The sequence below is a fragment of the Symsagittifera roscoffensis genome, chromosome 1 (assembly GCF_963678635.1).
Source record: "Symsagittifera roscoffensis chromosome 1, txSymRosc1.1, whole genome shotgun sequence".
Taxonomy (NCBI): domain Eukaryota; kingdom Metazoa; phylum Xenacoelomorpha; order Acoela; family Convolutidae; genus Symsagittifera; species Symsagittifera roscoffensis.
In genome coordinates, this window is record NC_087062.1 from 7283544 (window position 1) to 7309082 (window position 25539).

Consider the following 25539-nt stretch of genomic DNA (forward strand, 5'->3'; position numbering starts at 1 on the left):
TCGAATAAATTAGATTTTTGCAACCATTCGATTGACAACGAAAAACATTATCATGTGCTGGTCGAATTTACGAAAGAGTCTACCGATTTACTTAACAAGATGACTTCAAAAGCCTTCGTTGTTCCTTGTCTTCTTTCTACATTCAAATATTTAATTTTGGGTTGCTCCAACTATGAATTGTCTGGCCCTCTGATGGAAAAACTGAAAATAGCTGTGAATTATAACTCCATCAACAACTTAGATGTTAGTGGTGTTCCAGTTCGCAGACGATTGCCTCAAGTTTGCTTCGGCTCGCAGACTAAATCTGTTCAAACTCAAACTGACCTGATTACTAATGTAACAATTGAACGTTTTACTAATATTTTGAATGGTGAAAACGCTGCTGAGTTTTCTAAAATAATTGACATAATTTTAAGTGGGTATGGTTGTATGGAAATTGATTCAAAAACTTTGTTTGTGAAATTTATCATGGAGAAGAAATTCAAGTTTTAAATATTGGTTTTCTTTCGCTCTTGTATATCAAAAAAAAAAATGTTACTACACAAGCGGGAGGCGTTCCCGAGGAGCGTAGCGACGAGCAACGCCGGGTTAGCTATTGCCCCTTAAACCAAACGGCCATGCCTTAATATTTCGAAGGACTTGATATGAAATTTTTTGCGGTTCACATAAACTTGCAGAAAAAAAACTTTGTTGTTAATAAGAATGAATTGAAAAAAAAACGAATTTATAAATTTTACAAAAACATCAATAAATTAATTTAGAATAACATATGTTTGGCAAATCTTATCAAATCATGATCATTAAGTTTGAAACCTATTGGAAATTTGTTTGTAATTATAACATGAGCAACATAAATACAATAAAGTCCGCATAACACTGAATCAGCTGATTGTATTGGTTTTTTCAACAGTAGCTGATTTCCCTCGTGAATTGTACGTCGCATATTCTTGTACACGAGGGGATAATCACAAAATCGTTTACCTAGAGGATCTGCGAAGAATATCTGTCCTCCAGCTTGAGCAAAAAGCAACCAGTGGGTTCCAGGTTGATCCGATGGTGAGGCATTCATAATCATGAATGTATTATCGTTTTTCAGTACTGAAGAGCATGGCAAATCTGCCGGAAAAACACCTCTAAAGCGATGTTTCAAATGTTTACAACGGTTAATAATTTCTACTAGTTGAAGATTATCCATGTCTATCTTAGGTCATAAGAGTGTTTTTGGTAATTTTTCTATCTGATCGCACATAAACTGTTGATGCACGCTCTCCCATAAACAATAACTCGACGTTATTACCGAGACCTGCGTCAAACTTGAGTTCGACCGAAATAGTGCAATTGGTCAATTCAGGATGAATAAAATCGTGTGAAGCCTCCTGAGTAGACTTGAGATCAAAAGCCATAATATAATGATTATCATAATTAGCGAGACTGATTCCATGACTAGTGTTTAAAACAAAATCAAGAGCCTCAAGCGTATTGTAATAAATTCTTTTATTGACTGATGTTGAGATGGGAGTTCCGGCAATGGGTAGACCGTTTCTGTACACAATGATCTCATTCAACCCAAATTTCTGGTAATGAAAAGGGTTTGTTCTATTAGTACCCAAATATGCTTCGTTTATGCTCATTGCTACTATCATTCTTCGAACAGGTTCTTTTGCAAAAACATCCTCTTGTCGCCAGCTTTGTACTCCTGCAGTTGCGAGAAACGTTTTTGGTACTACTTCGATGTAATTGTAAATTGCCGGGTTCTTCAACAAAGTTTTTTCTATTGATGAGAGAACATAGTCAGTCACAGTCATCTTTCTGACATAGAGGTTAGCTTCGATTATTCGGACCTTGTAGTGTTTAGCTGCATCTTCAGATATGACAACAAAATCATTAGGAGAACGTCTAAGAGACAATCTTATTGTCACACCGCTAAGTAGATGCTTGTCACACGACAAAAAGTCGCAAGCAATTTTACCAAATAGCTTCAGCTCGCTCGAGGCCGCAACGAGACCTTTACGCTCCGTAACATCATCAGCTCTCCTTCCAGCACCGTCAATGGCTGATGGATTTTCTTCATAATAATAACCTTGACAAGCCAACCATGTTTTCTTGGCATCATTACCGTATGAAAACTCGGTCTCAATAAAGCTTTTATGGGCAAAATTAGCATTGGTAGTTGATATTTTTTCACCATTCAGAGACAGTGTACACTCATAAAATAATGAAGATAAAGGATTGTTAACAAAATACGGCGTATCTCTGTTTGCCGCCTCTGTAGCATGCGTTCGAAGCACGTTTCCATTGCTTCGAACAATTCGTGCAACTATTTCCAAACGAGTACGTTGAAGATCGATGAAATTATTTCTGTCGCCGAGTACTTCAAACTCGAGCATAGGACCATCAGGAGAGTAGGAAGGTCCAATTTTTTGGGTAAATGCATTTTCAAAAGTGACAAGTAAAGGCGGTTTCTCAAATAAGTCCAAGGAGCTGTGAGTTGCTTCACTCGGGATTAAATTAGAAATCATTTTTAACCCTTGTAAAGAAATCGGAGCGACTTCTCTGTGCAGTTCGTTTTCTGGGAATGACGCGTCTCGTTTTTCGTTTAAACGCCGTCGTTCTTTTCGGATGACTTTTCCGAGATCTACTTCCTCCTCCTACTTGCTTTTTGATTGTTTTTCTAACGGTGCTTTTGAGTGCCTGCTTAGGACTTTTTCTTTTTGTTGCAACTTCTATCAGTTCTGGAGCTGCCTGAAGAAGTAGTTCTTTTCCGATTTTTTTAGCCGCGGGTATCACAAATTTTCGAGCCAGTGGAAGTGCGACTCTTCCTATTCCCAAGGCTAATGCACCGAAGCCACTGCCTCGTTGTCTATAATGCCCCGAGAAATGTGGTAGGTTTGCTTGGTTGTGGTAATATGAATCCATTTTGATCAATTGCTAAACTTTTGAAATTTCAAAGTCAGAACAACTTTTCCCCCTCCAGCGAAAGGAACAAGTCCTCCAGTTTCTGTGCGCAAGTTCACAGAAATATTGGAAATATTATTGACCAAAAGTTTTTTAAAATCCAAATTACTAAACACTTTACGATGATTCGGTTCAATTGTACATGCGTAACCGTTTTTCACTCGACGATTTGTATCAATGACTCGTAAAAGGGGTGCTTTTGTGTCTCCGACTATTTGATAATGAATTATGTCCAGATAAATAAACATAAGCTGAGTACCGGCGCATACATCAACGGGATAGTCAGCAATAAGATCTTGGGTAGAGAATGTGCTATGTTTCGTGCTTCCTTGTTTGTAACCTATATGATAACCAGTTCCATCTCTGACGCCTTTAAATCCAAGTAGGCTAGGAATTTGCGGGCTTGAAAAAGTTATACCTTCCCAATAATGCAGCCATAAGGAAAGATGTTTGGTTATTGGATCTATTACGTAATCCAATTTTTCTAATTCTGTCTTTCGACGAATCTCGTCCAGTATTTGATCAATGCTCGTATATTCTCCTTTTGTTATTTTTGCTGTTTCTCCAAGGTAAGGTCTGGAGATCTTGTCTTTCTCAACTTTCATGCTTGCTATAACCCGATCTTTTTTGTAGTACACAATGTTGTTGTCAGTTACGTTGTTTATCTGAGTAGGGAAGGTAATTTCTGTAACTGCTACTCTCCATTCACCTTGCAAATTTATTTCTTCACTCAGGAGATTTTTGAAGTTGGCCAGAGTGTTATCTTTAAAAACGTTCATTGATGCAGATGAAACTAGGGTAATTGTGAAGGAAGGGGGAACATTATGGGTGAAAAGGCTGTTGGAAGTGCCCTCAGTCATGATTGTCCTTCTCCAGAACGCGAATTAGTTCAGACTCGTAAAATTTTCCCTCAATCGGTTCTCTGTTAGAATCAATCAAATTGTATGTTGGGGGAATTCGTGTTGGTATGTCAAAAACTTCAAACACTTAATCGGTGAACGATTGTTTGTAACCCTTGCGAAAACGTATGTCTACTTTGGCAAGTCTAACATAATCACCAACATAAAGCTTTGGACGTCGAACTAACTTCAAAGACTGTTCTGCTCTTAATGAAATCAGGCGAGGAACATCTTTTTTAGTTACTTTATTTGGTGCAAGATTTGTGACACGATTTGTTCTCGAATTAATTGCATTGACAAAGTCTTGCAATTTGTCAATGTATGAGTAAGTCCATTTATCCTCCAAGTACTTATAAATAAGATTTTTCAAGGAACGGATATTTCTCTCAGCGAATGCGGACTTTTTCTCGCTCTCTGTGCTATATGTGTTTATGCCTTTCTTTTTACATAATGCTTCGAAGGACCCTTTAAACTCTGTGCCCTTGTCCACCCATACTTTTTCCGGTTGTTTTGTCGTTATCATTAGTTTGAACGCTTCTGCTGTTGTAGTAGCATACTTTGATTTCAAGGGTTGCACTCTGAGATAGCGGGACATGCAGTCAACTGCAACAAGCAGATACTTAACATCATGGTTGTACTGGGCAAGTTTATCGACAAAGGCCAGATCTAATGACCAGATTTCGTCGATATCGTAAACTATGACCTTGAGTCGCGGCGTTTTTCGGATCACAGTTCGATATTTCGTGTAAGCAGGTTCAGTATGAAGGAAATGTTTAACTTTCTTTCGCGACAATTTGCTTGCTTTTATCAAGTTGTTCACACTACCAAATAACGCGGGACCTTTGTCACTGTATTTAGTTTTCAACAATTTTTCTTCAATCTTGGTAATTTTCCCATTGTTTTGTTTGCGCCTTCGTATTTTCTGACGTTGGAGAATCTGAATCGTTATGGGGCGTTCCGTATGAGTCAGAGCCTTGTTCTGACTCTTTTTCACGTTTTTGGTTTCGGGTTTTTCTATTACCGCTGAGACTTTTTCGTTTGTGCTTTTTACTTCTCTTAAGGTTTGCACTACTTTTTTCCTGCCAAGTGGGCGATGTTGAGCGGGTTCTTGAGGGTCCGGGTTCTCGTTTTTCTTGAGCGTTAAAAGACGCTGACTGAACCGCGTGTTTGGCATTTCGATTTATTACCAGGTTTTCATTCAAGTTGAGAGCAGTTAAAATGTTAATGAACGCCGGATTGTGTAATTTTTTCGTTGGTTGTTGTATGTCGTATAAAAATATTGTAGCTTTAAGTCCTGTTGGTACTTTATCTACATATATCACCTCATTGTCACGGTTTATGGTTACTCTTTCTGAATTTTCTATGATTTCAAGTACGGTTTTTGCTCTAACAAATTTTTTGTCTTCTAAAACTTGTAACTGTCCTAAAATGCTTTCGGTCTGTCTATTGTGTTTCTCTTCTAGTATTTCGTCTTTAACACGTTCGACCGGTACTTCTTCATCGTCCGTTAACAGTTTAAGCTGTTCTTGTTGGGGCTCAACATTATCCGTAAATGTTTCCTTCGTTGCAGTAGTCTTACTAGTTTGTGGAGGTAATTGGGGTCTAAGCCGATTAAGATAGGACAGTTGAGCATTTTTATGTTTAATATTATTATCATGAAGAACACGTGCAGCATGTGGCTGCTCTTTAACATATAAGTGTTTCGGACTTAGAATGAATTCTTCAGCAGTCATCATTAAGTTGTGAGGTACTTGTAACAAAAATAAAGTATTTGTCGAACTAAATGGAAGCCTTCTTTACTTAAAATAATCGCACGTTTTTTGACAGCACTGGTTTTTGGAGTTATTAAGTATTTGTATGCTGTCTCGAATCGTTCGATGTTTGCGATTTTAACGGGTACGTTTCCATTGACTACATTGAGCAAACATTCACAAATAAGTGTTATGATCTCACGATTTGAAGTTTTTCTAATTAATCTTCTTAGCTGGTCAGGTTTCAGTTGTACCATATGCCGCAGAATAGATAAGTTTTTCTTTTTCATTTGTGATTGGAGTAGTTTCTGCTTCAGATAAGGGTAAATAAAAAACTGTTGGCCCAGGTAGTGTGATATTTGAACAATATCTCAAACAATCTGATGTACGGGGGTCCAAGTCGATTAGAAGATGTCCAAAAGAGTCTCTGGTAGCTAATTCGTAACAGTTTCTCAAAAATTTTGATACATTCAATTGTCTTCCTAAAAGATCTAGTTGCTGAACGTCGCGAGGCGATTTGAACAGAATGATGTGTGAAGTGTTCAAATAAATCGTACGCGACCATCGACTTTGTTGAAACAAGTTATGCTTAACATATATTACATCTATCCCTCTATGTCTACCCGCTGTCGCTAACCTAACAAATTCCTTGTCATTATAGATGTCTTCACATGAATCATCGAAAACTAGAAGAACATTTTCTAATTTTCTCACAGATTCGAATCCGTCGAATTTCTTGAACTCCACATTCACTCCGCGAGAAGACACTTTTTCTGAGAATGCAGGTTGCATCTCTTTGTAAAGATATAGAACGGTTCCAAATTTAGGGTAAAAAGTATTTCCCATCAGAAGTTTCAAAATTAACTCAGTTTTCCCGGATCCTGAAGGTCCCACTATCGCCATAAAAATTCTTGTCGAAGTATCAATCACTTTATTCATATTCTTGGGTTTGGTAGTACGTAACCAACCAAGCCTGATAAAATCGAGAACCAAACTGACGTTTCTTCGCAACTTAATTTAGTGAAAGAAAGTTTGAGAATGCAGAAAGTTAGTAAAATTAGAATTACTACCATTTGCGCAACAAAAACTACTTCAGACCTTGGCAAAGTTACATTGTTACAAAACTTCCATGATTTTTTTTCACTGTTTGTCTCGTTATAAACAAGCTCTGTTACTAATGTTGCGTCAGGTTCATCTACTGCTGTTGTTGCTTCTGACATTTGAGAAACTATTTATTCTACAGACTGTGTTAGACTTTTTCTCTCTGTGAATGAAGCTTGTAAAAAATTAAATTATTTTTGAGAACAGTAAAAAATTTCATAACGTGTGAATTCTCTATCATTTATGTCATGCATTTCTAAAACAAAGTTTGCTGGGATATTTGCAGTTTTTTTGTAGTACATTATTTTCTTCACAGTATCCTCTTTCACAATCGTCTTAATCTCATCTGGCAATTCACTGCTGTTTAGATCCATCTGAACTCCTGGCTGACGTTTGGGTACTAAGACTAGTTCGGGAAGATATACTCCTCACTTGCTGGCTAACATTTCTGATAAACTTGAATCTCTGGAAGTATACAAATTGATCAATAACTGGAAAAAACCTCTTCAACGTAGACAACTCTTCTTCGGAAATTATTATTTGCTCCTTCCTCTGAACAATTTGGCCACTGCAATCAATACGCTCTATTCTCGTTAATGAAATTTTAATATCACCCTCTGGAGTCATCCACGCACAAAGCATTGAATTTGGTGATAGGTATGTCTCCACTTTTGCTGATCTCTCGCTGTTGTTCATTTTTCAACCAATCATAAAAAACCTTGGTTTTCTTCAGGGCACAATGATTCCTGGAGTTGTAATGTGGAATATGTTTATTGCAACTTGGATAATTTTTAAAATATAAGTTTTCAACCCGAGGACAGCCCAAATCATCTAGGTTTTCAATCTTTCGGTCCAAGTACTTGGCCAAAAATTCTGTCTTTTCTTTTCCTTTAGCGTAAAAAACGGCACAGGGATTTCTCAGCACAAAACTCTGAAGTATTTGATTCAAGTTTATATAAAGATAATCACCGTTTTCCCAATGGAGACCGTGTAAATAATTTGTTAACCAGTTGTAAGCTTTTTGTTCAAGCTTTGGTAGTATATTGAAATTCACTGGAGGTAGGAAAATGAGTCGATCGCTGTAGTCTGAAGTTGTTATTGCTAATTCTTTAACCACAAAGGCGTTTTTCTTGTAACGAAAGCCTTCCACGTCAAGCACAACTGATCTCTCGCCTAGCATTCTAGTAAATGATAAACTTCTGGTTTTTTCAACTTAATGAAAAGGCAGAACGCTATTCCACTCAAATGTCCCAATAAGCGGTTGTTACAGTTCCAGGGCAACATGTAACAGTACGTGGGAACCTGTTGATAAAATTCGTGTATAAATCCGGCCGCATCGTGCAAAATAGCGTGCAATCGTAAAATTTTGGAATTTTTCAAGTATTTGTCCAAGGAAGAGTTATCAATACCAATCAAGCCACCATAAGGTCTCAACTTAATTAAAATGTCGTAGTTAAGGTTATCAGAACTAACAAAAAACAGAGAACATGCAGCTAGAAAATAGTTGCGTCGGTTAGAATTATCAGGATAAGTTTGTTTCAAAGACGTATAAATTTCGTGAATTATTTTCAAATCAATAGGAGTTACTCTGCTTTTTTGCAATTTCATTATTTATTTTTTCCAACACCTCTCCAACCTGCTGAATTTCAAGCCAGTGGAAATAAAAGTGACCTTGCAAATACCATTTAGTCTCATTAAGATAACGGTGGTAAATAATTAAATAAACCACCGGAAGTTTTTTGTATTTTGATAGCTTGTTGAAACATAGACGGATTTTTCTCTCCAAGTCTTTATCAACCCTTTTTGAGGTAAAATCAAACGAATAGTCGAATACGTTTTCATAATCAGCAAAATTCAAATCGCTTACAGTACCATACTGTTGTTTTGTAGAAATGCACCAAGAGATTTGTTGAAGCTCACTCAAATAAAATTGTTCTTTGAAAATTAACTCGTATTCTTTCTTTGAAATTTCCTTTGCCCTTTCGAGGAAGACGACGTAGCGTTCATTACTAAATTTGAAAAATGAGTTTTTTTCTGCGGTTGAAAACACTCTTAATTGTAAATGCTCATTATCAATATCTTCAGTACACCAAGTTCCCTCTAATTTCATTTTTCTTATTTCAAAATTTGTCAAATTTATCATTTGGTATATTTTGCCCAGCAACGGCCGCCGCCTTTTGAGAGTAATTTCAATGTACTGCCTTTTCACCATAAAATTTAGGTCAAGTTAAGGAATTAGTTTACTGCTGCCAACAGTTAAGCTACGCTGCCGAAATGGCCGGCGAATTTTTATTATATACCATAAAAGTCAATTCTCCGTTCACTAACAAATTTCAACTAGGTCGAAAGTTCATTTACCCTAAACAAACATAACAATTAATATGATTCATATAATTAATCAGGACCAATAATTAGGACCCCAAAATTTGGAATTAGAAAGATTTTTGTATCGTGTCCCTTGTTGTTAAGCTAAACTTAGCAAGATCCTAAGTAGGGGGTCTTCTGCTTTTTGGGTGGAAAATCTCTTTCGTTTACAAAATCCTAGGATAGGGGTCCTCCAAAAAATTAAGGACCCCTTTCCTAGGATTTTGCTTTACGTGAGGACCCCCCCCCCCCTTAGGAAGGACCCCCCCCCCCCCCTTAGGATCCGGGACACGATACAATACTACTGTTACTTGCACAGTAATCATCTCTTTGTGCTCATATCGCAGTCTCCTAGAGTATAAAGCATACTTTGTGTAGAACGTGTCAAACGCAACATATAAGAGGACTAAAATATGGAACGAATTTCTCTATTTAATGAAGCAAGTTGGAATTTCCAAGTGGACCAGGTCACAAAAAGCAATAAGATTGGAAGCTTAGGAAAGTGAGATCTTTATTCGCTAAAGGCGCGGATTTAGGATTTTTCCGAGGGGGCGAATTTTCAAAAACAAATTCAAAAAGTTTGTCGACTTTTTTTTAGGTCGACCCAATTGATATTCTGAGCTTTCCCAAATCACTACAAAGACCACAATTTGGCCAAATTTTTTACATCGCAGGCAAAATTTTGAAAAAACAGGCCAAAAAGGGAGTTTTTAGGCACTATTTGGCGCATTTAGGGTCAGTCAGCCAAAAATAGATATCTCAAAATAGTACAAAGGGGACCCTTTGGGTCTTCAGCGAGTCGAATCTCTGAGAGAAGGAGAAACGAATTCCCTTACGCCCCTCCCCCCTAAATCCGCTGCTGATTCGCTAGCAGGGTTGCATGATTAAAATCAACTTGGTTTAAATCAATGATTTAAATCGGATTTTAATCGTAGAATAAAAATCAAAAAAATCAATCCTTGTGTTATCCTGCCGAGTGCCGCGGTAAACATACAACCCAGCTTGCAGTATTTATATTGGGCACGTAATTCGCATTTTCATAGCACACTTCTAACTGGAAAAATTTTTCAGCACTTTCGGATTGATCCATTCCAGTCTCAGAAATTGACTGTGAATAGAAAAATATGGGTAACATGTGTTCTTCTTCCGGATGCTGAATCATTAATTTTGCGTAAATTAATTGATACTTGAAACAAAAATGTTTCCAATAAAAATCGAAAAAATCAAGGTTAAATAATAAAAATCGGATTTAAATCAATCGAGAATAAACATCAGATTTTTATGCAACCCTGTTCGCTAGGTTTCCAATAATTATCCCTCTTTTAATTGGCTTAATTTTCAGAAAAATGGATTTAACACCGCTTCACTTTTAAAATACTGCAGGGTTAGCTGATTTTAGAATCGTAGAAGTTGAAATTTTCCCGTGTACCGTTTCAGGTTCAAACTAGGCGTCCAATAAGAGTCCAAGTCGCACGCTGTCAAATTGATGGGCATCCGGCTCCCGGGTGGTCAAGAGCGCGAGGCATGTAGTCATAAAAGTTTGCCCAAGGCACTCAGTTTTTCCACTGATCCACATGATAATGAGTAGAGGCGGATTTAGCGGGGGGGGGGGACGCTTTTTCGTCAGGGTTTCGAAAAAATGACTGATTTAATTTTTAAAAAAAGATTGCGCAAATTGGCAAATTGTATACAACAAACAATTTTTCATAAACGAAAATCAAATGACGAGCTTTTTTGTCCACCCGGGTAGTTTACAACCACCAGCGGATTTAAGGAAGACGCCCCCCCCCCCCCCCTCAGGTATTCGACCCCCTGCCGACCCAAAGGGTCCCCCATTGTACTATTTTGAGACATCCATTTTTGGCTAACGAACCCTAAAGTTTTTCTAAAGGCGTCTTTGGCGCCATTGTATACTAATTTTGAGGGGAGCCCATAAAAAGGGCATTTTTGACCTGTTTTTTTTTTCAAAATGTGGCGAAAAATTTAGACAAAACAGAGTCTTTTTTCTTAGTCCTTTGGGCTTTGGGGGAGGTCGGAAAATCAATTTGGTCGGCCCAAACAAAAAAAAGCTCGACAAATATTTCGACAAATTTTTGAAAATTTGCCCTCCCTCGAAAAAATCTACCCTTGATTATGAGGCATGAAAATTGCAAAGAAGGCTAACAGAACGGTGCCCTGGAGAACAAAAAAGCGTACTTTTTTTTCAGCAAGAACTATCAGAGATTCTCCGTAGTAAAATGTTCTTGCTTTCGGTTTCTCAGATTTAATAACTTTAGAGTCACATTATGTATTGAATTCGGACTTCGATTAAAAAATTTTCTCACTAAAAGATAACTCACTGGAATTTAACACTCGAAATTTAACATGCATTGTTTTTGCTTTCGAAGCTGTCAAATTTAAATTGAGCTATTCAAAAATGAAAATTAAATCGAACGAATTGATTATCACTATTGTGGATTAGAATTTTTTAAGCATGAAATATTCAAAGTTGTTCAATTACCTGATGGTAGATACTTAATTATATAATTGCTTTGTGGGGAAAAAAGTTATAAAAAACTTGATTTAAATTCTAGATTCTAGACCTAGATACCAGGATATGCAGAGACGCGTCAGTTCTTGTTACAATTAAAATTTCTAAATTACAAGATAATTTCCTTTTTCCGACAGAAGACAGTTTTATGAAAATTGGGGAATGAAAGAAGCGGGCTACATTTTGAAGCGGGCAAAGTAAAAATAATTGAGCAAGGTTTCTTGATAATTGAGGATGGGTTCTTGACTATATCACTCAAATTAAAAGAATATCTTTGAAAGAGCCCTGACAAAGCTGATTCGTCTAAGGGTTTTTGACAGTCACCCCCAAATATAATGAAAACAATGTCAATCGCAAAGGATTATCCAACTCTCCTTATATTTCTGTGCAACATAGAAAGTAATCTGAGAACAGTTTGATGGACCTTAGGGAAAATAAAATTCTGAATGCGATCGATGAAAAGAAATTGATGAAAGAGGATGAGGTTACTTTGAAAACTAGAAGGATATTCTCATTGCTAAATCGATCCATACATCAAAGTCAAACAGCAAAATTTTCAAAATTAAAAAATTTTCTCCTATGACCGATTTTTGTTGTAACAGAAAAAATTCCCAGCATTAATCAAATCTTCTCAAACAAGGCGTAACAAGCTCCATTTTCAGACCTAAATTTGCCTAAGTTTACCTAAATTTACCAAAATTTGCAAGTCAATTAGTAGAAAATTAAAAAAGTTTCAGTATGTAGTGGTCATTGTGGTTGTTCAATAATATCAGAAGGATGGAAAAAATGGTAAGCAACCGAACGATTTATTTGTTTGTTATAAAATTGCTACTCCCACAAAAAAAGTCACTATTTCTTGACATCAGAATTTTTAAGCAGCGAGGAACTTGAAGAGAAAGTAGAAGAACACTTCTCATCTCAACCTCAGAACTTGACCCTGTTTTTTCAAATGAAGCATACAATTATTTTGGGAATGCAGCATGTTCAAAACGCTCTGAATGTTCAAAACGCTCTCATCATTTCGATCTTCTGGGCTAGCATTTGACGCGGTAATTGTAGCGTAATTTTTGATTAACTTCACTGAAAAAAAATTGAACCATTGCACCATATATTTTTGGCAAAATTCCTGGTATTTATTGGGAAAATTTTTTGTCTTATTTCAACCCAACTTAAGATTTTTGTTATGAATTTCAATAATAAAATTCTGAAAAATATCAAGCTTCCTGAGTTTCTTAGTAAAAAGTTTGTAACCCAAAAAAAATCATAGATGGTATAACTTGCCAAGTTTTGGTGTGAATGATTTCATTTTTGTTTGATAGCCAAACAATGTCTTTTTTGCTTCATTTTCTTCTACAGACCAATATCTTAATATGTATAGTGGGGGTCGATTTTCTACTAATTTCCTAACGGATCTGCTGCGCACCGTACCAGTGAGCCTACCTAAATTGCATGTTTAAAATTTTGAAAAAATTTAACTATGATGCTGAAAGCGAAACCCGAATGATCATTTCGAATGAAGTATGCACAAGTTGTTAATTTTATGTTTGACTAAATTTTTTCTGCCTCAAAGTCTTATTTAATATTGGAAGTCAAACAAACTAAAATTACCTACGCCAAAACTTAGAAGAGTAAATCATACTTACAATTTTTGGGCTATATATGGGGCACTTTGATATTGTTCTATCTTAAAATGTCTTATTGCGTTCGTGTAAAGAAGTTTTTAAGCTTTACTTTTGCTCCCCATATGTTTTTTCTTTTTTTAAATAACAAAGAAGTTCTCCGAAATATTTGATTTTAAATCCCGAAGTCGCCGAGTAATTATGGGTGGGAGGGGTTTGGATTATTAGGGTTTGGAGTACATGTAGACTTGTCAGACAGGTTTTGGATAAAATTTAAGTTTCAATATAGTATTATTTAATAGTCTTCAATATGTTGTTATAGTTTTGCGTCCACCCTTAGATTTCAGATAATGAGTTATTTTATGAGGAAAATTTTTCCAAAAATCAAAGTCTTGGTCATTTTATAGTTTCTAATATGGCCTATCGTAAACCGGTAGAGAACTTATATGGCTATAAATCAGGGCAGAATAAATTATAACCTTCCGAATGAAATCAATAAATTCAATAAACACATCTTAGTAATTATGACAAACCTTATGCCTTTTTAGCTCAAAAAATATCTTTCTAATTTCAAATTAGCTTTCAATCAGTTGCCGTTGACAAAACTTAATGTGATCCGTGATTGAATTTTTCAATAATTAAGAAAAGCAGAGCTGAAATCTACGCTTATCACTTGCATTGAGTTAAATTCAATTATAATTGTAGTACCAGTGTATGTAAGGGTATTTAAAAACACAAGCACGATACGATGCATTGTGCATAGAAAACTAAAAACACACCTCGAATTTAGTAGTCAACTCTGATAATTTAAAAGTGCCATAAATTTTGGGAAAAAAGAAGTAATTCAATAACATATTTTAAGAATTAAACTTAATTTAGTCAAAAAATTTATGGCGAGGAGAAAATTTTGCCCTAGTTTACCACTACTGTCGGCTTCTCCGTCCCCCATATTTGAATTTCAGTTTTTAAAGACTTTTTAACATTGTCAGAATTGTAACATCACGTATTCAGCCATAATAACACGCAAGACAAACAAGACTGCTCGTATCAGGGCGAAGCCCTGAATGTTCCGACTGCCTTTAAGGTTTATGGAGCAGCAGTAAATTCGAAATTTTGAAATTTCAAATTTGAAATTTTGAAATTTTTTATGAAATTTGAAATTTTTTGAAATTTTTTTGAAATTTCTTTATGATAATCATCCCCCCACACGCCATATAAAGTACAAAAAGAGAGATTTCGTTCCTCGTAGCAAATCAATTATGGCAAATAAGCTTTGTTCAACCAATTTAGAACGATTTATAAGACGGATTAAATCTCCCCTTACGCGTTAATAGCGCGAATTATATCGCCCGTTAATTGTCCAAAATTGGTCAAAATGGCCAAAACGGCAATCTTTAAACCCTCATAACATTCACTGATCACAGGTGAAATATCTTTTCAAATTTAAGCTCAGGACACAATACCTTTTGAATGATATTTAAAACATTCCGTCAAAAATGGCTAGTTAAGAAATCGAAATTTGTCTGAAGAAAAAAAACTCACCCCGAGCACAAATATTCCGTTACTTTCGTATCGAAAGTCGGAACAATAAAAAAATACAAAAATTTAGAAAAAAATTGAATTGCAGGGAGTGGAAAAGGAGGCTAGGTTCAGTTGTGTCATATAAAAAATTATATGATACACTCATGGATTAGTCATCTCCACGGGCAGGGAGTTTAAGGGGGAGGATATGCTTAAATAAGCACCAGAGAGAAGATAGGTATAAAAATTGATAAATTTAGGCTCTTTTACAATCCACTTTTATTTTTTTCTGAAATTCAATATATTTCATCAAGTTTTCATCTTATACTGCATCAGAACCTGTCAGCGTGAACACGTGATCAAATTTTTACAACATTTCTTTCATGCAAAAATTCCATGTGAAGAATTTTTGAACTGCTTTATTTCGTATGTTGTGATTTTACAAGGGGTGGGAAACTGGAAAAGAGCCTAAATTTATTCGAGGAATTTCAGGTGATTTGAAAAGCTTTTCTATTTAATGTTATTTCGAAAATTGAGTTTTGCTTTGGATAAAAAACTTTCAACGTTTTTGAAAATCAGATCAAAAAGTATCAATAAGAGAAAATGAAAAAATGACTTGAATGATTGAAATTAAGTTTTGAAATAGCTATAAAAGATACCTCCAGAAAAAAAATAGTTGGTTTTGTATTTGTGCACGTGCAAGTGTCAAGGATTAGATATATATAATCAGTTGATTGACTTACTTGAGAGAAGGGCGCGGGCGAACTCAAATGTCTCTGGGAAAAAGAAATAAGAAAAGCTGAAATTTGACTTGCACTCCGCGCCATGTACTTATTTTGCAGATTCGGGACTGGAAATCGGAGGTTTATGGCCAATAATATCTCTCAGGTATAAACACTGGTACGATCCGAAATCTGAAACCTCGAACTTGCTGTTGCAGAAGAATTATGAAAGACCGCCCTTCTAAGTTTAAAAACTGTGAAGTTAAATTAAATCTCGGTCTTTAATTTTCAAATTAGCTCAAAATTGCCAGGAAACTTGTCAAAACACCCAAGTAAAGTTTTTGTGAAGCCAGATTTAGTACAATATTGGAAACAGGTTACTGGGTGGCTTTGTTCAGATCAGAGCTTTTATTATCTCCAAAACACAGCCTAGGGGGAAATATTTCCATAAAGAGCTGATTTCGCCCGCCGATTTAAAAAGGGTACATAGAAACAGTTGTGATTTCTCAACTGGAAACGAAGACGATGGTTTTGCAAACTGTATGAGCCGACAGTTCTAGGAAAACAGAGACTTGTATTTTACCCTTGGCTATAAACTTGTCACAGCTTAGTTTTATCTTGATTTTTACTTAACATTTCAAATAGCCAAAACGTCGAAGCAAAACAACTCACATTTCCAAGTTAGAAGTCGCATATGAAAACTCAAAAATCAAGAAAGTCCAGCCTTTTTTTAAATCACTGTGACTTAAATTTGAGCAATTTTTTTGCCAGATTTTTTTTTGATGACGGTTTTTTTCCTGCACTAGGAACATTCGTCGGCTGACTGCACTAGTTGTTGTCACAAAGTTTCGATTCATTCCCAGTTTTGGATAACTGAAATAGATCTCGACTGCTGAACCTGGATTATAACTGGACTAGTTATTCAACTAACTGACAGAAAATGGTGTCGAAAATTACATTTGGATAAAATACAGGCCAGTCTAAAGCTAATTTGAAGCTAATTTCTCTTCGTAGCTTTAAAAAACAGCAAGTAATTGATTGCAAATTTATATAACTTCGAAATCTGGAGACTTGGCTTTTCAAACCGCAATCGGAACATGTCTATAAGCCTCTTCAAACTTTTGTGACCCTGAAACTACATTTTTGACTGCGCTATGCCATATGTTTTTATAAGATAACGACAAAAAATGAGTTTGGCCGAGGTTTTGTTATTGGCTTTGAGCTCAGTGTACTGAAAAAAAAAATGGCGGAAGAGTTAATATTGTTTAATATTGAATTAATAAGTTTGTTCTTAAACTCAGAGACCTATATCTACATGATACTGAGTTCTGATCAATGGTTTTTTGATAACAACTGGGCTGAATTTTTTTCTTTTGATGAATAACTAGTTTGTTTCATTTTAAGACATCATAAATAAAATCTTTGGTCTTTATGGCTAAGATCAAAATCAACAAATACGGTTTATGTAAATTTTTAGGTTTCAATTGGATAAATACCAAAAATATGGGTTCTGACTCTCCAAATTGCTCTCAAATGGCACCTGCAAACAGGTTTGCAGCCTTACGATGACCATTCGAATCGGCGCTACCAAAATTGTGCGTTTTTAATATATAATTTCTGTAAAATGCCTGATTTGTGAACGATTTTATTATTTATTATTATATTAAACTTGACAATAAGCTATTCGGTACTAATCGAGCAGGTGTCATGAAATCAGAAAATCACACAGCTCGAGTTCGCAGTGTTATGTCCAGACAGGGAGCAGGACAGTATATTTTATCCCAATCTACCCGATGCTTAAGTTTATCGTTTATCACGGGGTTTAGGAACTTAGACGACAGGAAATAAGACGATCAGAAAATAACGGAATTTAGACATTAACTTGCTTGGTAATTGCGTGCAAATTAGCTGAGTAAAAACAGGTTGTCCGTTAATACAGTTTCTATAAGGTCGTCTAATTTGCTTATCCTTTAATTTCCTAGGCCCCGTTTGTCACATCTAGTGCTAGGGTATGCATGGAGGTGATAGTGTTTTTGATTTCATCTTGTAGACTCAATTTTAATAATAACAAATCGATAAAAAGCTGAGCACTTTTGCGCCCTTCGATAAAAAAATCAAAGGAGCATTTGATTTCAGCATAACTAATATAATGTAATAACCAAATTTCTTAGATCTTCCTAATGTAACATCGAGAAAAAAGCAAAATTTGAATGATTTCAGCCTTTTTTTGAGGTTTTCTTGAGATAAACCTCATGTGCTGTTGCTTGTTGTGTAGTATTTGACATGAAATACCAAACAAGACTGCTCGTATCAGGCCAAAGCCCTGAATGTTCTGAACTTTACGAAAAATGATCACAAGTAAAATATCTTTTCGAATTTGAGCTCAGGACAACAATACCTTTCGAATGATATTTAAAAATTCCGTCAAAAATGGCTAGTTAATAAATCGGAATTTGTCTGAAGAAAAAAAGTCACCCGAGCAAAAATATTCCGTTACTTTCGTTACGAAAGTCGGAACAATGAAGCACAACAAGCTACATTATATAAGGCTTATCTCAACAAAGCCTCACAACACTTTTACTTGGTGAACACAAGCTCACAAAAAGTAAGAACTGAATGAAGGCGACATTCACAGGAAATATTCAAGATGGATCTGACAAAAGTGTAAGGTCACAACAACAACTCATGAGGACAGTCCAGTATAATCAGCATTTTCATGAAGTTTAAACGGGATGTTCCGACACAAGAATGCTAGATCAAAACTAAAATAGGACTCAAAAATGCCACAAAAACCTGCTAACCGTAGCTTCATAGCAACCTGTCGCAAACCCGTTTAATTAGTTTCTCCTTTTCAGTCTGCAAATTTTCCAATGGTAGTAAAATTTTTGTCCAAATTCCAAAATTTTTCGAAATTCTATTACTCTTCACAAAATTTGATTGGTGCGCAGACTATTACAAACTATAGTTTCAGACTTCAGTGACTTAAATTCAGACTATCCTGTCTAAAGCGTACTGCGGCAAAAAAAAAGATAGATCCCAAAGCCCTGAAAATTCCTACTCCCCTGTACTTGGTCTCGAATAGTTTTTGTTAAAGGAAACATTGGAGAACTAAAAATTTTGGACATTCTCAAAGATCAAGTGGGAAAATATTAGTAATACGGAATTAGTACGACCAATTTGATAGCCTCATTTTAATTTGGAACGATTTTGTAGTGCTAGATAAATCGCCATGGGGATATTTTGTGATAGATAAATAATTTGCGTTACGTTTTCAACATTATGAATAAAATTTTAAAACGCACAAAAATTACTCCACCAGACTATGGCCAAATTGGCTATTTTCAAGCTCCCAGAACTTTGCAAAGTCGGAGGTGAAATATTTTTTTACAATTTGATTTAGACAGTCGATATTTTTATTGCGGTATATTTTTTTTTGTAAAAAACAGTTCCTTCGAGTATTGCGAAATAAATTCAACATTTATTTTCCGTTTTATTGGAGTCGTTTAATTTCCTTGTGATCTAAATGGATTCAAACAGTGAAAAATTATCAGGGCTTAAGAAATTGGACAACAAGCTAATTAGACGTGACCAAAATGTTGAATTTAGACGTCGATGAAAAGTTACAATTATGGGAAATTAGACGTATCTGTATTGTTATGGTGTCTAAAAATTGTTTTCTTCTATATAAGTTAAATTTCTGTGGCTGCATGTAACTTCCGTTCGAATTTTCCTGAAGGTTAATCAATTTTTCAGATTTCAAATTTTTGTAATTAATGCAGTTTAAAAAGTTTTCCAACAATCTTATTAACGTTTTATGTATCATGTATCATAGGTATTTTGATATTCAATGGGATTATGTACTCTTTTTGTATACCAGCTCTTTGAGATAAAATTTCCGTCTAAAATGGTTTGTGCAGCATCCGTCTAACTTGCTTATTGTCTAATTTTTCAACCATAAAAATTATCAAAAAGATATCGGCTCGATCAGAAGAAGTATTGGCAGAAGCCGTGACCAAATTCTAGAATTCACAAGTCCGTGCTGATAAAAAAAATCAATTGGGGTGGTCCCGTACCAATCGGCATGTTTGTAATTTAGTATATGCAATGATAAACATAGATCTTCGGTCGAAGTATAAGAAAAAATGAATCCTTTTTTAAATGATAATTTTTTCAGCGCTGAAAAACTAAGTGATAGGGTAATTGAGGATGCATGTTAATTGTTCCGAACAAAACGGAATACTCATGCTTGGGGTGGTTTTTTTAGTCGGATTTTGGCGATCGAAATAATCGTTTTTAATAAACAAATTTTATGCCCCATTGAAGACATGGACTTTCTAAAATTAATTTTAAAAAAATATTTTATCCCCGATCATTTTTGTAAAATTTTGGGAGTTTGAAAATTGTCACTGACAATGGTCTGCTTTAGAGAGTTTATCCATAATCCTGACAGTGTAACGCAAGTTATTTAAGCGTGGCAAAACATCCAGCCCAAGAAAATGCTCCAAATTTAATTGAGGCTTGCTGAGAAACGCATTCCTGGGTAAAAAAGGCATTTTCTACCACCAAAAACTGAAAAAAAACTAGTAGCTTTAGAGAACAGTGAAACAATTGCAAAGATGTTTATTTTTTGATGCTTTGTTTTTCTGGTTTACGCTTCTCAAAACAAACTCTTGTTCTCGGAATTGTCCGAGGAGCGCAATTATTTATTTCAAGCAATAGCCTGGAGTTGAGTTATTAGAAATAGATATGAGTATTCCTAGGATGGAGGGGATTCCATTAAAAGTTTTTATTGGTTGAATAATTTTTGCACAAAATTGAAAACAATTTTTTTTCGAATCATTTGTTGCGCTACAAAAAAATTTCGTGCAGATGTATAGTTTTTTTGTATTGATTTTTCCATTTTCGCAATCCGATTGTTACCCTTGAAGTATTATTTTTTTTTCAAAGCGTGCATCTGGCCTCCTAGCAGTAGCTCTCGGTGAAACTTGAAGTTCCGTCCAAGTAGAAAATCAAGTTTTTACATATGCAAAATGCATGGCTCCGGCATTATGCAATACAAAATTTCTGTGAGCCAACGTTTCAACTCAAAAGACGTGAACCGAAAAGTTAAAACGACTTTAGTATCAGGCTTGATTACAAGGGCGTGCGCAGAGTTTTCTCTAGGGAAGGCGGTTTTTCGAGAGAAAAAAATTGAAATATTGACGACTTTTTTTTTAGGTCAACCAATTAGATTTTTCAAGCCCTCCGAAAAAACTATAAAAACATTAATTTGTTTTAGTAAAAATTTCTGCGCCGCCAGCAAATTTAAAAAAAAACAGGTTAAAAAAGATGTTTTGTTCTTTATTAAAAAAACATTTGACCAAAAAAATGAGCAAAATGAGCTCGATTTTAGTTATATTGGCAGCTGAGGCGCCTTAGAAATTTTTTGATGTTGGCCAGACAAAAAGGAAAAGTCGTCAAAATATGTTAAAAGGGAACCCTTTGGAAAAAATTGGCAACCAGAAATGAAGGGGGAAGCGGTCGCCGTCACCCTCCCCCTCCCTCGACAAGCTTGAAAAGCTAACTGAAAGATAATTAAAGCTAATTAAAAGCGCTCTAATATTATCAAAGCTAATTGATGATACTAAATCATAATACTGTGGAACTTGTGGAAGATAAATCATAATAGTTAAATATGGAAAAAAAAGATTTTGTTCCGACTTTTGAAGAAAGTGATAGAATATTTGTGCTTGGGGTGTTTTGTTTTTGCTCCAGACTAATTTCGACTGTTTAACTATCTTTTTGTGACAAAATTTTAAAATGTTAATTGAATGGAAGTTTTGCCTTAAGCTCAGACCAATTTTTTTTCATCCGTAACGATTTATCTTAATATAATGGAAGTATGAAGATTGCTATTTTGGCATGTTCGGGACATTTGACCCTCGATACATTTCCTGCTATTAACGCATAAGCGAAGTCCTAAGCCTTGTTGGAAATTGTCCTAAATTGAAGTGAGACATGCTATTTCGCCTAATTAATACTTTTGTCAGATGCTAAAATATCATTTTGAGATTAATATAGCGTGTGCGGGAGGATTTTCAAAAAAATCTTAATTTTTTTTCGAAGCTTTTTCATCATTTTTTTTTTCAAAAAAATCGTCGTTTCAAAAGCAAACGCTGGTCCGTAAACCTTCAAAGGCAGACGCAACACTCATGCCATTTTCCTGATACGAGCAGTCCTGTTCCAATAAGTCCTCAATTCTCCAGATCATTTTCGGTTTTCTAACTAGCAATTTTTGATAAAGTTTTTTAACATCATTAGAAACGGTATGGTTGTCTTGAGCTCAATTTAAAGCCAAAATTTACAAATAAATATTCACAAAAACAGATTTTGAAAAATGCCGATGTGGCCAATTTGAGACCTTAACGAGCGATATATTTTGAGATTTGAACAGATGAGCAGAGATTTATTCCGTCTTAGAGATCGTTGCAATTTGGATTGCGGCAAGCTACTTGTTCTATTGAATATTTTGCTACATGCGAAATATGTCAATTGTACTTAGGATAGAATGTTGGGGCTAGATTGTGAGAAAAAATTTTCATGACAATTTTTCTTCTTTTTAAAAAAAATATATTTCATCAATTTTTTGAAAGCAAACACTAATCCATAGGCTTTAAAGAGCCGTCGCAACATTCAGGACTTCATTTTGATACAAAAAGTCGTTACACCTTCTTGAAAATTGTCTAAATTGAAGTGAGGCATGCTATTTGGCCTAATTAATCTAAATAGTTTATAGATATTTCTGGAATATTTGTACCCGGGTAGTTTTTTCTTCCAGGCAAATTTCTAATTTTAACTAGCAATTTGAGACCAAATTTAATTATACTAATTTAATGTTTCAATAATGACTGTTTTTGCTAAAATAATAGAGGTATGAAGATTGCCAATTTGACCAATTCGCGACAATTAACCCGCAATAGATTTCATGCTTTTGATGCGTAATCGTAGTTTTAAGCCTTCTGGGATTTTTTTCCAAAATTTCTCAGTTTTGTACTTTATACGGCATGTCGAGCGATGGTTTCAAAAGAAAATTCTCATAATTCTTATTTTTAATTTTTCATCTTTTTGAAAAATTAATAATTGTCTGAGCAAAAAATGCTCCGTACACATCAAAAGGCAATCAGTACCTTCAAGATTTTGCCCTGATACGAGTAGTCTTGCATGGGTTTATATTTGCTTCTTTTGAATAGATCCGTTTTTCTTTCATTAAATAGAACATGTTAAGAACGCTAATGAATAATTTGCATAATTTGCTTTTTTCTGTGACTTTTGATTGGTTCGACCTTAAAAATTTCACAAAAATAAATATATTTTTCAAACGGTTAATGAAAAAAATGGGCGGATTTTTGCTTCTCATCAAAAAAGTAGTTCTGATTTGCAAATTGGCAGTAAATGAGTTTTCAAAAGAGTTTCTAATATAATTTCAAGTGTATCTTTAATTAAATCAATACTACTAAATAGAATCGTACATTAAAATCAAATTATGCATTGCTTACAGCTTCGGACTTTTTTTATACAAACCATTTCAGAAAAATTGAAGGTCGCATCAATAAATGAACTTTTCTAAGGATCATTTTTAGAAAGTTAAGAAAACATATTGTCTTTGGATTGGCCATATTTAGCAGCTAACAAATGTTTTGTAAACGTCTTAAATTTTTGATATTATTGCGGTTTTTAAGCTGAAACTTAACATAAGAAGTTCTACAAAGTTCCGCGATTGCCTTTTGATGAAATTTTATGTGTTTTTCTGTATTGAAAAATTGCATAACAGGTCGCTGCTGAAAAAAAAATGTTTTTAAACACCTCTGAATTAGCGCATTTTTTTTGCTTTGCTCTTATGACAGTTCAAATGCAATTTTGAAAACTTGGATGTATAGTTAATGCCAAATTGTTGCCAATAGCGGTGAACTTCAGCAATTTAATTGGTCAAACACTACAGCATTCTAGATAAAAAAATTTGTTGAAAGACGTAAAAATTAGTGACAAACTATCATACGTCGGAATGAGCAGTCTTGGCTTAATTATTTTTATTCAGATTTGTTGACCGAAAAATAAAGCGTCAATAAATGGTGTTAATTATAATTTCAACTCAAATTGAAACTCTCAAGGTCAGAATTATTTCAGAAATTAAAAACGTTATACGATAAAATTCTGAAAAGCTACAGTGCTGATTTAAATATGCTGTTAAAATGAACAAACTTTTAATTTTTAAACAAGTTTTTCTCAAATTTGGTTGATATTAGACAAAAAATTGATGAGAACAATACATGACCGGAGTTTTACCAAATTTACCTCAAAAATGGGTTTGGCTGTTTTAAATCAATCAAAAATTACGCTAAACCTAATTTGTCAAATGACTTGCTAGTTATATCAAAGTAAGCTTCTCAACGGAATCATAGAGAAGTATGACCTTAAAAAAATTTAGCAAAAAATTTAAATTTTGTTTTTGAGCAACAAATTGAATATGACATTTGAGCCAGGAATTGGGAAAAAAAGACATTTTTTGGCTCAAACAAAAATACATTCACTTATAATAATTTTTGAGTATTAAACTGTCCTAAAAATTTGAATGGTTTTATAAGAGGCTAATTTTGATATAACGCGCAGTTACCCATTCGAGATAATTTTATAAAGTTAATTGAAAAACGAATAAATAATTGAAACACTAATTCAAGCAATTTTTGTTTCCTCCTCATTTTTGGGACTGCGTTTTGAATATTTCCAAAAAATTGGTTACTTTCTTTTTTGATTTGATCATTATTGCACAAACAGAGTGATTTTTTTTCTCAACATGTGTTTTATTATTCGAATCTTTTTAAAATGGCCTTTTAGTGATATATCACAGAACTTTTTAACTCCTGTATACATGACACCAGGCTATAGATGAAGCAAAAAATCGCTAGTACATCTTTAGAAAACACACCCTACATGCAAAAAAAAAACTATAAAAAAATTTCTAAATTTCTGAAACGTAGAGCAAATGATGCAACATATGGCTGCTTGTATCAGGATTATGAATTTTAGGCTATTACTATCAAGTTTCAAATACAAAATTGGGAGTCGTATATGGAAATAATAAGGCCAATTAGTTTGGCTCCGTTCAATTTCAACTTTTTTACGGTTTTGGGTAATTCCAACGCGAAAATTCTGCAACAAATTTTGAAATGAGCAATTAGATAGACTGTGGTCAGGTTAATATAGTAGATAGCGAACTCTGGGGCCCACGAAGATCCAGGCAACAATGAGTTGAGAAACAAATATTTTTGAAATTTGGTCTGAAAAAAAAAAAAAAATTCAGAACTGGAACTAAAATTTTTTTTCATATTTGTTGATCCCACCAAGTGAAAAATCTTACCCTTAGCTCAATTTAGGAGAGAGATAAGCTTTGTTTTCTAGCCTATCAGATTTGATCCGATTTGAGCATATTACGGCTTGCAGTTGTCATTTAATTTTCCATAAATCAACCCCTACAACTCCATAGACCCTAAAATGCAGTCTGAACGTTCAGGTTGTTTTCACCTGGCAATTTTTCTCTGGTAAGAATTACAGGATTTGAAAAAAGAGCAGTTATGTGTACATCAAAGATTTGATTTTGTTTTCAATCGAAGTTCTTGAGTTTTTTTGAGTTATGAAGTTACAGCACCGCCTTGAAAACTGTGATTGATAACTTTGCAAAATTATTTTAGTTTTGAATGAAACAAATGCATTAACGAATTATAAAAAGCAAGAGTTTTTTTTAATGAATTTAAGAATAAGCGTGAAGCTGTTAGTTACGAACCAAATTGTGTGACATTTTGACCAGAATGACCTGAAAACGCATGTCATGGACGAATTTAACTTCGAACAGTTTTGGCGTACGATGTGTTAATTTTAAAGATTAATGTGCTTGTTCGACGAACTGAACGAATTGGGAGGGGTCAGTCTTGACTGACTTATTAATTTTTAAAAACTCAGTTGCGAATAAAGACACGCCACGACCCTGAAAGTTTGTGACAACTGAAACCGCAAAAACCAGACAGACGATTTTCGTGCATAAGG

General features: G+C 34.7%; 1 protein-coding gene across 4 annotated transcripts in view; it reads right to left on the reverse strand.

Annotated features, from left to right (window-relative positions):
• Positions 1-25539, reverse strand: part of LOC134857118 (uncharacterized) — an 83523-nt gene that overhangs the window by 49808 nt on the left and 8176 nt on the right. Inside the window, exon 1 of one of the 4 annotated variants that reach the window (XM_063873488.1) lies at positions 15484-15834. The exons of 2 other annotated variants lie outside the window; for them this stretch is intronic. In XM_063873488.1, the coding sequence (XP_063729558.1) occupies positions 15484-15567 (84 nt within the window). In that variant the 5' untranslated portion in view covers positions 15568-15834. Of the gene's footprint in view, positions 1-11570; positions 12010-15483; positions 15835-25539 lie in introns of those variants that run through there. One more of the 4 variants, XM_063873489.1, reaches the window with a different exon arrangement.